Consider the following 13,370-nt stretch of genomic DNA (forward strand, 5'->3'; position numbering starts at 1 on the left):
TATACTTATCGAGAAGTGCTTATAAACTAGCACTTGATTGTCTCATGTACAGATTCATCTAAAAAAGAAAAAAGCATGCAGATGCCATAGCACCCCAAATCATCATGACTGCGTAAACTGAACGTTACATTTTTGAATTATGTCACTCAAATAACTGCGACTGTGTTTTTGTCGTTGACAATTACATTTCTGTTGGGCTTTTAGTCTTTGAAGTTGCACATGGCAATTATGACACATAACTTAAATATACAAAGAAAGTACTGACATATTTGACAACTTTATACTTAAAAAAGAACATTGATAGAGGAAATAACAGATCTACAAGCTCGCGATGAGGCGCGTTGTGAGCTTGTAGATTGGCTATTTCCACTACTTTTTTAAAGTGTTTGAAAGTATATTAACATTTCTCAACATGGAAACGATTTTGACGATTATGCAAAATAATTGCGATTACCTCAAATAATTGCGATTAGACGAGTATGTAATAATTGTGACAGCCCTACTTGACACTGATAATGCGGCTGCTGCTGCTACCTGTGAGGAAGATGAGGTGCCGCTGCTGGGTGTGCTGAGCTTGAAGCTTGATCAGACAGTCCAGGTCGGGCGCCTGGCGGGACTGGGTGTCACACTCGTGGTAAGGCAGGAACTCCACCAAGTGCTTCTTCTGGTAGACCGTGAGGAGGTTCAGCAGTCCCATGGCGTTGGAGTTTATCCTGTGGGGGCGTGACAGGAGGGAATAAAAAAACATGTCGCTGCCGTCACCACGTTTTAATTTATCGTGTTTTTTTCCCCCTCGTAAATTAACTCATTTGCTGCCCCCTCCCAAGTTTCCCGAGTTATTACCGTTGTTAGAGGCCGCCAGGGCCCGAGTTTCCCGAGTTGGCAGCCATTTAAAAAAAAAAAATATATATATATATATATATATATATATATATATATATATATATATATATATATATTTTTTTTTTTTTTTTTGGACCACCAAAAATGTAGTAGGCATGATCGCAATCGCGAAATTGTATGTTTAACCCCCATACCAACCACATCTATCAAACATGGCAGCCATGTTTGTTTACATTTGAAGAAAACATAATGGCTTCTATCTCATGAATGCCTGAACGGATTTCCAAGCGGATTTTTTTGTTTGAAAGCTGTGAACAGCGTGCACAGACATGGTGGCATAGGCATGGGCATGCATGATCCGTGCACTAAAAATTACATGGAATTGGCATCCTGGTAGGTACTTGGCAGCCATTTTGAAAAGGCAGCGAATGAGTTAACTCATAAGTAGTGATCCCACTACGCCTACTACAGGGTTACACATAAGTAGCAGATCCAAGCTCGAAACATTGTGAACTTTGTAGATCTGCTGCTTTTGAATATTAATCCCGAAAGGTAAGAGTTTTGGACATATAAGGTTTCCACCCGACAAAAAGAAAATCCTCTTTACCACCACAATCCGAGCTATTCTGGACCTCTGCCACCACACTGAAATCCTCACGGTTCATTCATCCATTTGACAAGTTCAAACGGACGCTTTTAATCATTCGTAAGACAGAGTTAATCATTTGTAACTCTAGAGAACCGAATGGATTTGGTTGCATATGAGCACACACTCTTGAGTTAAATTGACAGATTTTTGACTGTGTGTGTGTGTGTGTGTGTGTGTGTGTGTGTACTCTTCCTGGAAGCACGGCCAAAGCGACGGGTGGGGGCACTGACCTGCCGAGCTCTTTGAGCTTCTTCTGGGACTTGCAGTGCACCTTCCACTGCCATGGGTGTTCCGGGGTGCACTGCTCCTCCAAGAACCCCAGCAGACCCTGTAACTGCTCTGTAAACAAACAAACAAAAAAACAACAACTGGTTAGCCATTCCATTTTTGCTGGGACCAGTGCCAATTCTCCCAAAAGAGAAATTAGACATTGTCCCGGGACGCAAACTAGTGAACATAGCAGATCTTCAAGTTTAAGTGTCGCTTCGCGCCACGTTGTAAGCTTGTAGATCGGCTATTTTCACTACTTATCTAAGTAATTCTATAAAAACATTTACATGGAATTCCTTGGATTTTATGATTAAAAGAAATGTTGAATTTTCTTTCTGAAAAGAAGCTTTTTTTTCCCCCCTTAAAAATATACTTTTTTAAATAATTACAACATTGAAGGAATAAAAAAATATATATTTACTGGTGACCCATATAAATGGGTCCTGACCCAGTGTTTGGGAAACAGTGTTTTAGCGAGTCCCTCCTGGGTACACGGGGGAGATGTGGAGCGTGCTCAGTGCTCACCCTGTGAGATGAGTTCCGGGTTGAGGAAGAACTCATCGGAGACGATGAAGCCCCCCGACACGAACAGCTCGTTGTAGGTGTGGTTCTTCACGTCGTCCAGGGAGTCCACGCCCGCAAAACTCACAGAGGACAGCTTCTTTAGAGACACCAGAGCTGGGATCTAACAGGGAAAAACAAGGCAAGGCATTATTTTCATTAAATATTATTAAGACATGTTTGTTTTGTCCACAAGCTGCAAATATAGCTAATGTATTAGATAAATCAGTGGTTCTCAAACTTCAAATGTCAAAGTTAAGGGGAAACCTCAAAATTTCAGTAAACAAATAGAACCAAACGGACCCCAACGGGTCCATTTGGTTCCATTTGTACACTGTCAAAGTTACAGACTTATTAGGGTGTCTTTTACAAAAGATTGCGGTTGGAAATAATGGATGGATATTTTTCTATAAAATCGCAAGGGTATGCTACTTTGATGGCGTTATAAGACATCCTTAGATCCTTATAAATGCCAGTAAAAGAGTTAATCGTCCTATGTAAAATCATAATCATATAAATATAACGGCGACAGCCAGCCCTATTGATGACAAGAGGAGGACGCCACCTTGTGGACGTGTGCTGCGATGTCCTCGTTCTGGATGATGATGAGGAGCTTGTCCAGGCTGCCGCTGTTCTCCAGGAAGGCCTGAGGGTTGCACTCCCTGTTGCCCAGACTCTGCAGGTACTCCTGCACAGGGGGGACCAAAGAGAGACCAGCTTAGACATTACATTCCCTTAGCAGGTACTCCTGCACAGGGGGACCAAAGAGAGACCAGCTTAGACATTACATTCCCTTAGCAGGTACTCCTGCACAGGGGGGACCAGAGAGAGACCAGCTTAGACATTACATTCTGCAGGTACTCCTGCACAGGGGGGACCAAAGAGAGACCAGCTTAGACATTACATTCTGCAGGTACTCCTGCACAGGGGGGACCAAAGAGAGACCAGCTTAGACATTACATTCTGCAGGTACTCCTGCACAGGGGGGACCAGAGAGAGACCAGCTTAGACATTACATTCCCATATTAGTTTTTGAAATTTTAAGTATTTATCAAATATTTATATTAAATATTTTCACGCTCGCGTGAAAATATTATCGCTCACGTCGCACCGAGCTTTTAGATAACGCCATTTCCTCGAAAGTTTCAAAACAGTTTTATTTTTTACTTTTTTCCCCATCTATAACGACATGCCCAAAATGAGGCTGCCATGTTAGTGATAAAGAAATAAATGTTTCTCCCCTCTCTCTCTCTCTCTCTCTCTCTCTCTTCTAAACATATCGTCGTAGATCGTGCTTGTAGATCAGCTGTTTTCACTACTTTCGTGCAACGGCCTTGTATGATGAAGCAGGGCTTTACTTTGCGAGATTTTTTTTTTACGAATGTGAAACATGGAGATACGAGGCTTCTGCCCGACAGTGACGATATTGTACTGTACACATAGGCAGCAGGAAGATACAATAAAAGCAGAGGATAGTCTATCAGAGCTGCACTTGTTAACTTTTTTATTTTTTACTGCAGTACGGTGGAACAATCTATTATCTGTGACAACTGTGCAGGACTGTCCCGACCGATTGCAATAAAACAGTAGCAGCGCATGAGATTTGCAGCCGTACACTCTGACACACTCCAATACAGTGGAACTGCAGAGTGTAAAAAAAAAAAAAAAACGTGCCATGATCACCGTCAATAAAGAACATAGTGCTCCAGCGCGTCCACAACGGATTTTTAGTACTATACATAAATTATACTGTATATTACAATTTCTAGAGATGTTGAGTAATAGGCCTAAAGGCCCATTCCCACTGGGACAGATAACAGATAAAGAAATCTCTTTCTCCAGATATTTTTCCATTCAAAGTGGATGGTAGATACAGATAAAAAAATATCTGCCACAGATTTGAATAAAGCCTTAAAGAACTAAGTCCGATTTGAAAATTACCCACTGTGTTTCTGGAAAACGTATTTCTCAGCCTCTGTAGCAGTTAGAAACAAAATTCCAAACTATTTGATAGCTTACACCTTTGGCTTTCATAGAGAAAAATCAGAAAAACTTGAAATATTCTCAGAAATGACTGTACATACTGTAATACATACTGTAATAAACAAAAATGTGTTCCCGGTCTGAGGGGGTAATACACTTTAATGTGTACCCGTCCAGAATGGGTTAAGAGTGGATTCAGGATTATTTTTCCAACACATTTCCATAAGTGTTTATTAAACTCAACAGTCATGCTGATTTTCTTCAAAGAACTGTTAACCTGAGGGATTCTCAAACACTCTCACCCTCGCCCTTCTCACTAGCTTCCCTAGTCCAAACACGGCCAATTGTGTTCGTAGGTCGTACAGGTGCTCAGCCAAGACGGATACACTGGATTCAAATCCCCAGACTCCGAGGTGGTGGCTACTAGCTACCCTGAACAGTAGCTAGTAGCGAGTGCCGCGCTGCGATCTTGTAGATCTGCTATTTTTGAAAAATCGTGAAAATTGGAATTTTGACCCGATTCTATAAGTGTCTTTTGAATCCTTCTAAGATTTTTTGAAAAACCTTTGTTTCTATGTCAGCAATCTGGCCAGCCATCATCAAAGGTCCTTTTCACTTAACTGGAGCTCAGTTAGTCTGTTCTTGAGAGACTACTATGTCAGTGGTTCTCAAACCTTTTCATGTGAAGGACCCCCAAAATGATATGTATTTGGCCACGGACCCCATCTCAAAATATTTAGTTCCAGGGACCACCCAGAAGCAGAACTTGACTGTTCGCTTTGAAAATACATATATTCAAAGATTTGCACACATTTTCACGACTTTTTCAAAAATAGCAGATCTACAAGCTCGCAGCGCGGCAGCTTGTATATCTGCTATTTTTCACTGGTTAAAGCATTCAATAATTCTAGGCCTAAATGGGTTAAGACGTACCTGGATCTCTTTGCAGATGGTGCTGCTGCCGTTTCCCTCACCCTCCGAGTGGATGTAGAACTTGACCGTGTTCTTGGTGACGTCCTTGAAGATCTCCACGAGGCTCGTGAACACCTCAGGCTTCAGCTGACCGATCAGGCTGTTGGCGAGCAGGGTGGAGCCGGGGGCGGGGGTGGCAGGGCTTTGCTCCGGGGAGTCGGGGGTGACGCGGGACGGAGAGTAGATCTCGGGCGCGGCGGAGGAGGCCTCCGCTTTCGCCTTGGCCGAGGAGGAGTTTTTGACGGTGCCCAGTCTACGGTCGCTTTTGGAGTGGGAGGGCTCTGCTTTGGTCTTGGCCGCTGCGGCGGCGGCACCGACGGATGGGTTTGGCGCCGTGAGGTCAGAGCCCGGCGCGTGGGAAGATGGGGCCGTGACCTTGGGGGAAGCAAGAAGAGGAGGGGGAGTCGGAGGAATCAACGGCGTCGGCAGCAGCCTGCCCATCCTCTCGCACAGCGCGTTGACGTGCCCGTGCACGGGCACTGGGGTGACGTACGGGACCACGAAGCCCGAGAAGGCGCGGTTGGGGAGCCAGGAGCGGGGCTGCGGGGGCAGCCGCTGGGGCAGCTGAGAAGAGTAGTAGATGTGCTGGTTCTGCATGAGGCTGCGGATGTCAGAGGTGAGGTGGTACACCTCCTGGTTGAGGATGGTGTCCAGGCTGATGGAGGGCCGCTGCGGGGGCTCCTCCACTATGTTCACTATCCTGGGTGGGGGCGGCGGCGACGCAGGCTTCTTCACCTCCGCCACAGACGCCGGAGGAGCCGCCTTCTTCACCTCCACCTCGGGAGCCCCTTTCTTCACCTCCGCCGCCAGGGCCTCAGGAGGGGCCATCTTCAGCTCCGCTACGGGAGCGACCTTCTTCACCTAGGGTTACAATGCAGGCGTTTTTAGCTAGACGCACTTATTATCTAGAGTACTGGTTCTCAACCTGTGGCCCAAATTATTTTGGGGGGTCCCCAGATGATTAACTTAATGTGAAAAATTGTTTTCTCACTCAACAGTGAACAACCCAACATAAAGTTTAAGTGTATAGAGGGTATCTGCACATTTCTAAAGTGACAATGTAAGGACTTTTTAATACCTCTAAAATGACAAATTATAAATTGGTCAAATTGTCAAATATACAGGGGGTTCCCACACATCTTTACCAATTAATTTCCAAAACTTTTCCAGAATATTTAACCCGATTTCCAGGACTATATAACAATAATTCAGGTCAATAACGAGTTGCTTACTCCTATGCGCAATGCCTTAAGACAGGTAGTGTATGGCAGTGGTTCTTAACCTTTTCTGGCCGTGACACACAAAATAATCATATTTGAACTGGGGAGTAGAGGAATTTTGTATAACACTGTTTTATTGTGAAAATAGCCGATCTACACGCTCACAACGCCTCGCGTTGTGAGCGTGTAGATCCCGCAGAGCCCGGCTTGGGCTCTGCGTGAGCGTCCACGCTGGCTACAGGCTCAGGCACCGTCTGAACTGGCTCTGGAGGCAGAGGGAGAATGTCTGTAAACAGGTATTCTTGTCATTTTATACCTGATCATCTTAACCCATTTAGGCCTAAAATTATTGAATGCTTTAACTATTAGGATTTAGAAGACACTTATAGAATCGGGTCAAAAATAGGGTCAAAATTCAAATGTTCGAGATTTTTCAAAAATAGCAGACCTACAAGCTCGCAGCGCGGCACTCGGTGCCGCGCTGTGAGCTTGTAGATCTGCTATTTTTCAATAGCTAAAGCACAAAATAATGATACACAATAATGTGTACCCGTTCTGAATGGCTTAATAAAAACATTATAAATTATGATGCTTACATTTAACAAGCAACTTGCCCCTATTCGTTCCGGATGGGGACCGGTTTCGAAACGGGTCCCCATCCGGAACGAATGGGGGTAAATTTATTGTTATCACATTTTTGTCTTAGGAATGTGACAAAAAACTAAAGATATTATTGAACTCTAGTCTCCATGGCATGACTAATCAATAGACAAAAAGTCATTTTGGGGGTGAACTACTCCTTTAAAGGGTTGAAGACCCAAACAAACAGACTACAGTGGTTCCAAAACTTTTTAGCCTGTGACCCAAAGAGAAATTAGACATATGCCCGGGACTCAAACTAGTGAAAATAGCCAATCTACAAGCTTACAACGCGTCGCTTTTAAAAAAATGTATGGCAGTGGTTCTTAACCTTTTCTGGCCGTGACACACAAAATAATCATATTTGAACTGGGGAGTAGAGGAATTTTGTATAACACTGTTTTATTGTGAAAATAGCCGATCTACACGCTCACAACGCCTCGCGTTGCGAGGCGTTGTGAGCATGTAGATCTGCTATTTCTGCCTCTTATATAATTTGACAATTTGGCCAATGTTTAATTTGTCATTTCAGAGGCATTAACAAAATCAATAACCAAAAACAATGCATAGCTATTTTTCCAGGACCTTCCAGGACCCTTGATCAATTCCAAAACTTTTCCAGTACTGGAAAAAAAATCTAATTTAAAAATATATCCAGGAATTTCATAACCGTGGAAACCCTGAATATTAGAAGCTGAAATTGTGAAAATAGCTGATCTACAGATCATCATCAACATGTGGGTGGAATCCCAGATAAACCAAGAACCTTGCATCTGTCTAAAAACCGGTGGTTCTCAACCTGTGTTACGAGGCCGCCCTCTGGTGGTTCACAGAGAATTCCCTCCCCCCAAAAAAGAAAGAAGTGGAGCGAAATATTCAATAATATTCAATAATATAGCATTAGCAGCATAATAGTCCGAAATACTACTATGAATGGAAATAACTGATATCATTGAAATGGGATAAAACTAAAATAATAAATGCAGGTAAACAATAGGGGTGCCACGGTTCAGTTCGTATCTCGGTTTTTGGCTCACGGTTTCGGTACGGTTTCGCTACAGTAAAAAATTTAAATGAAAAAATAAAGAATCCAAAATGTTCAGTAAATTTTAAAGATGGGGTGCAATCATTTGTTTCCCCCCTAAAACATGATAATCAGTTATTATGATTATACTAGGAGGAAGATTTACTCCAAAAAAGTGTACAGAAAGAGAAAAGATTTTTTTTATATGGCCACACCCAAAAAAATAAGAAATTCTGATCATTCGGTATGGGCTGTTCGGTTCGGTACAGGGCCATTCGGTTCTGTATACCGGTTCGGTTCAGTATTGTGGCACCCCTAGTAAACAACAAGGCGTCTTTTTAAATAATATGCCATCTAAATGTCATTATGAATGTTGTGGTTCCAGAAAAAACGAGCCCAAGCACCTCCGTCACGGGAGCAACCATCTTCACCTCGGCCACGGCGGCCACCTTCTTTACCTCCGTCACGACGGCCGCCTTCTTTACCTCCGTCACGGTGGCCGGCTTGGGCTCTGCGTGAGCGTCCACGCTGGCTACAGGCTCAGGCACCGTCTGAACTGGCTCTGGAGGCAGAGGGAGAATGTCTGTAAACAGGTATTCTTGTCATTTTATACCTGATCATCTTAACCCATTTAGGCCTAAAATTATTGAATGCTTTAACTATTAGGATTTAGAAGACACTTATAGAATCGGGTCAAAAATAGGGTCAAAATTCAAATGTTCGAGATTTTTCAAAAATAGCAGACCTACAAGCTCGCAGCGCGGCACTCGGTGCCGCGCTGTGAGCTTGTAGATCTGCTATTTTTCAATAGCTAAAGCACAAAATAATGATACACAATAATGTGTACCCGTTCTGAATGGCTTAATAAAAACATTATAAATTATGATGCTTACATTTAACAAGCAACTTGCCCCTATTCGTTCCGGATGGGGACCGGTTTCGAAACGGGTCCCCATCCGGAACGAATGGGGGTAAATTTATTGTTATCACATTTTTGTCTTAGGAATGTGACAAAAAACTAAAGATATTATTGAACTCTAGTCTCCATGGCATGACTAATCAATAGACAAAAAGTCATTTTGGGGGTGAACTACTCCTTTAAAGGGTTGAAGACCCAAACAAACAGACTACAGTGGTTCCAAAACTTTTTAGCCTGTGACCCAAAGAGAAATTAGACATATGCCCGGGACTCAAACTAGTGAAAATAGCCAATCTACAAGCTTACAACGCGTCGCTTTAAAAAAAATAAAATCACTAAAAGGATAGAAAGAAGTAAATGAAAACATTGTAACACTCTTCTTTTCTCTAATAACTATCTAAAACAGGGGTTTTCAAAGTGGGTGACGGGGCACCCTGGGGTCCGCGATGGCAGTCCAGGGGTGCCGCGAGATAATTTGATAATATTGGGAATTTATTTGGACACTTGAAAAAATATTTTGTATCATTTTAGACTTGAAGTACAAAGTTATTTTCAGTCAGTTCTAACCAAAATGGCTATAATCTCTACGTGTTCCTTGCAACATAATCACTAAAATATCATCACTGTCGGGCAGAAACCTCGTATCTCCAAGTTTCAAATGTGTACATCTTTTGGTAAAGCAAAGCCCTGCTTCATCATGCAAGACTGTCTCACAAAACAGCCGATCTACAAGCACACAACGCCTCGCGATGCGTTGTGTGCTTGCAGATCTGCTGTTTTCACTAGTTTAGTACATTTTATAAATGATAAATAAAAAATGAACGGTTTTGAAAATAACAAGGTTTCCACCAGACAATGACGATATGCTATAAATATAAGGTGCTGCCTGGGAGTGAAAATTATAATGTTTGGGGTGCCTCGGATTTAAAAAATATTTAAGGGGTGCCCTGAGACAAAAAGGTTTGGGAACCCCTGATCTAAAATACCGAGCCAGTGTTTGGATGAAACAGTGGACTGGTGGATAGATAGATGGCAGTGCAGTAAGTACCTTGGTGGGTGGGGACAGCCCAGGCTGGGTTATCTGATGTATGGGGCCTCTCCAGCGGGGATCCTGGGCTAACGGGACTGGGGGGGCTGGGGGGGCTGGCAGGGCTGCAGTCCATGTCCTCCTGTGAACACAAAGTATCACAGTATCACAGTTACTTTACAGCAGGGGTCTTCAACACGGGGTCCTCAGAGCTACTACAGGGGGTCCTACAAATCTTCCAAACCTTTTTATATTAAAGGAGTAGTTCACCCCCAAAATGACTTTTTTTTCCTATTGATTAGTCACGCCATGGAGACTAGAGTTCAATAATATGTTTTGGTTTTTGTCACATTCCTAAGACAAAAATTTGATTTGAGTAAATTCACCCCCATTGATTCCGGATGGGGACCCGTTACAGTCAGAATACAATGATGATTGTGCTGTCAAACGATGAAACTATATGGAATTCACAAAAAGGTTGTGGGGGTCCCTGCTTCATCCCTCTCTCAACTAAAGGGCCCTTCCTTGGCAGGAAAACGTCGGGAGACCCCTGGTCTAATCGCAATTACTTGAGTGACAATTAATCGTCACGTAAAAATGTCATAATCGTGATTCGTTACAACCGGTACTCACCGCTACGTAGTTGGTCGGCGCGGCCACAGGCACCCCAGGGGGGCCGGCGGCCGAGGAGGGCTGCTCGCCGAAGCCGGGCTCGACGCCGCCGACGCCGGCGAGGGCGCCGTGGGTCATGGCCTTGTTGAGGGTGGCCAGCAGGATCTTGAGCAGCCGCTGGGTCTCGTTGACCGAGGAGCTCGGGGCGCTGTTGGCGGCGGCGCCGCGGGCTCTCAGGTCCGTGTCGTAGATTCCCATGCTCTCCATGACCGACATCAGGTTGAAGTTCTGCCCGCCGTCTTCCAGGCCCGCGTCGTCTGCCGAGACATTGAATCATTGAATATATATGTATTTTTTAACCCATTTAGGCCTAGAATTATTGAATGCTTTAACCAGTGAAAAATAGCAGATATACAAGCTCACAGCGCGGCACCGAGTGCCCGCGCTGCAAGCTTGTAGATCTGCTATTTTTGAAAATCTTGGAATATATGTATTTTTAAAGCGAACGTTTGTAACTCAAATTTTGCTTCTGGGGGGGGGGGGGGGGGGTCCCTGTAACTAGATATTTTGAGATGGGGGACCGTTGCCAAATAAATATCAGTTTGGGGGTCCTTGACATGAAAAGGTTTGAGAACCACTGACATAGTAGTCTCTCAAGAACAGACTAACTGAGCTCCAGTTATGTGAAAAGGACCTTTTCTTTGACGATGGCTGGCCAGATTTTGCTGACAGAGAAACAGGTTTTTCAAAAAACATTAGAAGGATTCAAAAGACACTTATAGAATCGGGTCAAAATTCTAATTTTAAAATTTTTTCAAAAATAGCAGATCTACAAGCTCACAGCACGGCACTCAGTGCCGTGCTGTGAGCTTGTATATCCCTGGAACAAAATATTTTGAGATGGGGGTCCGTGGCCAAATACATATCAGGGGTCCTTCACATGAAAAGGCTTGAGAACCACCGACATGGAATCATAGGTTTTTAAAAAAAAACATAGAAGGATTTGAAATTTGAATCAAATAATTATTTTTGAATTTTGAATAAATGTTGTATTTCAAACATTTATTTTAGAAATGATATAAACGAGTAGGCTGGTGTGAAGTGACTCGACACCAACACAACAGTGGTTGCAAGGCTAAGATGCGTTATGATTACATGTTATAATGTAGGCTAATAGACTACACAAGATCATCAGTTTCACTCCAAACATGTTGCATAACTCGCGACCGGATTCTTTAAAATAATGCTGGACGCATTTATTGGATAAGCATATTAAAGATAAAGTTGAATTATGAAGCATGACATCACCGCAAGAGCTTCTGTAAAGAGTGTCCTTATAAACTGTGGATATACTCAGCAAGAGGAACCCGCGGCTGCTACCCTGGACACAGTCTAAGTTGTTAAACAAACTACAGTAATAAAGCCAGCAATAGTAAGTAAAGTAAAGTATTTACACACTGTTGTGCATTGCGCTTGCTGCAGTTTTGGCGCCCCTCCCCTCCTACATTGAGTGGCGGCCACTTATATGACGGCACATCGTCACATAGCCTACTACATACAGTATGATATGATTTGACAACAATCAACCATGAATGGATTAGGAGAAATACCAACACTAGAGCTCACTGCTGCATAGATTGCCACTGCTTAGAATAAAAAAAAATACAAAAAAATAATAATAATAATATTAACACATTGACCGCCATTTTAACATACCTCCGTACTCCCACCTGCCATTCGTCTCCATAGACTTCCATGTAATTGGGTGTGCACGGATCATGCACACCCATGCCTAGATAATGCACCACGTGTGTTCACATTGCTCACAGCTTTCAAACAAAAAAATCCGAATGGAAATCCGTTCAGGCATTCATGAGATAACAGCCACTATGTTTAACAAAGATGGCTGCCAAAATGGCTGCCATGCTTGAAAGATGGGGTTGCTATGGGGGTTAAACATGCAATTTCGCGATTGCTATCATGCCTACTCCATTTTTGGGGGTCAAAAAAAAAATTTGAAAAAAAAAATTTTTGAAAAAAAAAAAAAAAAAATTTTTTTTTTTTTTTAATTCTCGGGACTATCGGGCCTGGCGGGGAAAGACATTGGAATAATCTCGGGACTATCGGGCCTGGCAGGGAATGAGTTAAAATGAATATTGGCGAATACTCGACTTTGATGTACAGTACTCGAATAGTGATTTGATATTCGAATAGTCGAATACTCGAGTATTCTGTGAATGCCCAGGTACACATCTGAAACTTGGAGATACAAGGTTTCTGCCGGACAGTGACGATATATATATCCAGACTAGGGGTGGGCGATATGGAAAAATACTATATCACGATATTTTCCCAAGCTGTTACACGATACACGATTTTATCACGATTCTTTTTCACATTGTTTTTTATGGTTATTTTTCAAGTTACTTGACAACAACTAGACTCTCTGGGTTCCTTTTGGGAGGTCTAAATTGAACTTTACAAGTATGTAACTCTGACAGTATACAAATGAAACCAAATGGACCCTTACGGGTCCATTTGGTTCCATTTGTATACTGTCAGAGTTAAGTGGAGACCTTGACATTTTAAAGTTTGAGAACTACTGATTTAGACCAAAATGCAGGTTTAAATTGAATTCTCCAATGAATCTC

At 42.9% G+C, this 13,370-nt stretch overlaps 1 protein-coding gene across 4 annotated transcripts in view; it reads right to left on the bottom strand.

Moving 5' to 3' along the window:
- Positions 1-13,370, bottom strand: part of tasorb (transcription activation suppressor b) — a 34,790-nt gene that overhangs the window by 3,049 nt on the left and 18,371 nt on the right. For 2 of the 4 annotated variants that reach the window (XM_080733803.1, XM_080733802.1), the window contains exons 15-22: positions 10,741-11,036; positions 10,129-10,249; positions 8,593-8,723; positions 5,240-6,139; positions 2,889-3,011; positions 2,288-2,447; positions 1,723-1,831; positions 535-713 (exon numbers count right to left, since the gene is read on the bottom strand). In XM_080733803.1, coding sequence (XP_080589929.1) covers positions 535-713; positions 1,723-1,831; positions 2,288-2,447; positions 2,889-3,011; positions 5,240-6,139; positions 8,593-8,723; positions 10,129-10,249; positions 10,741-11,036 — 2,019 coding nt within the window. The remainder of the gene's footprint in view (positions 1-534; positions 714-1,722; positions 1,832-2,287; positions 2,448-2,888; positions 3,012-5,239; positions 6,140-8,592; positions 8,724-10,128; positions 10,250-10,740; positions 11,037-13,370) is intronic. The other 2 variants (XM_080733805.1, XM_080733804.1) reach the window with 2 other exon arrangements.

Source organism: Nannobrachium achirus (assembly GCF_963921795.1).
Source record: "Nannobrachium achirus genome assembly, chromosome: 9".
Classification (NCBI taxonomy): Eukaryota; Metazoa; Chordata; class Actinopteri; order Myctophiformes; family Myctophidae; genus Nannobrachium; species Nannobrachium achirus.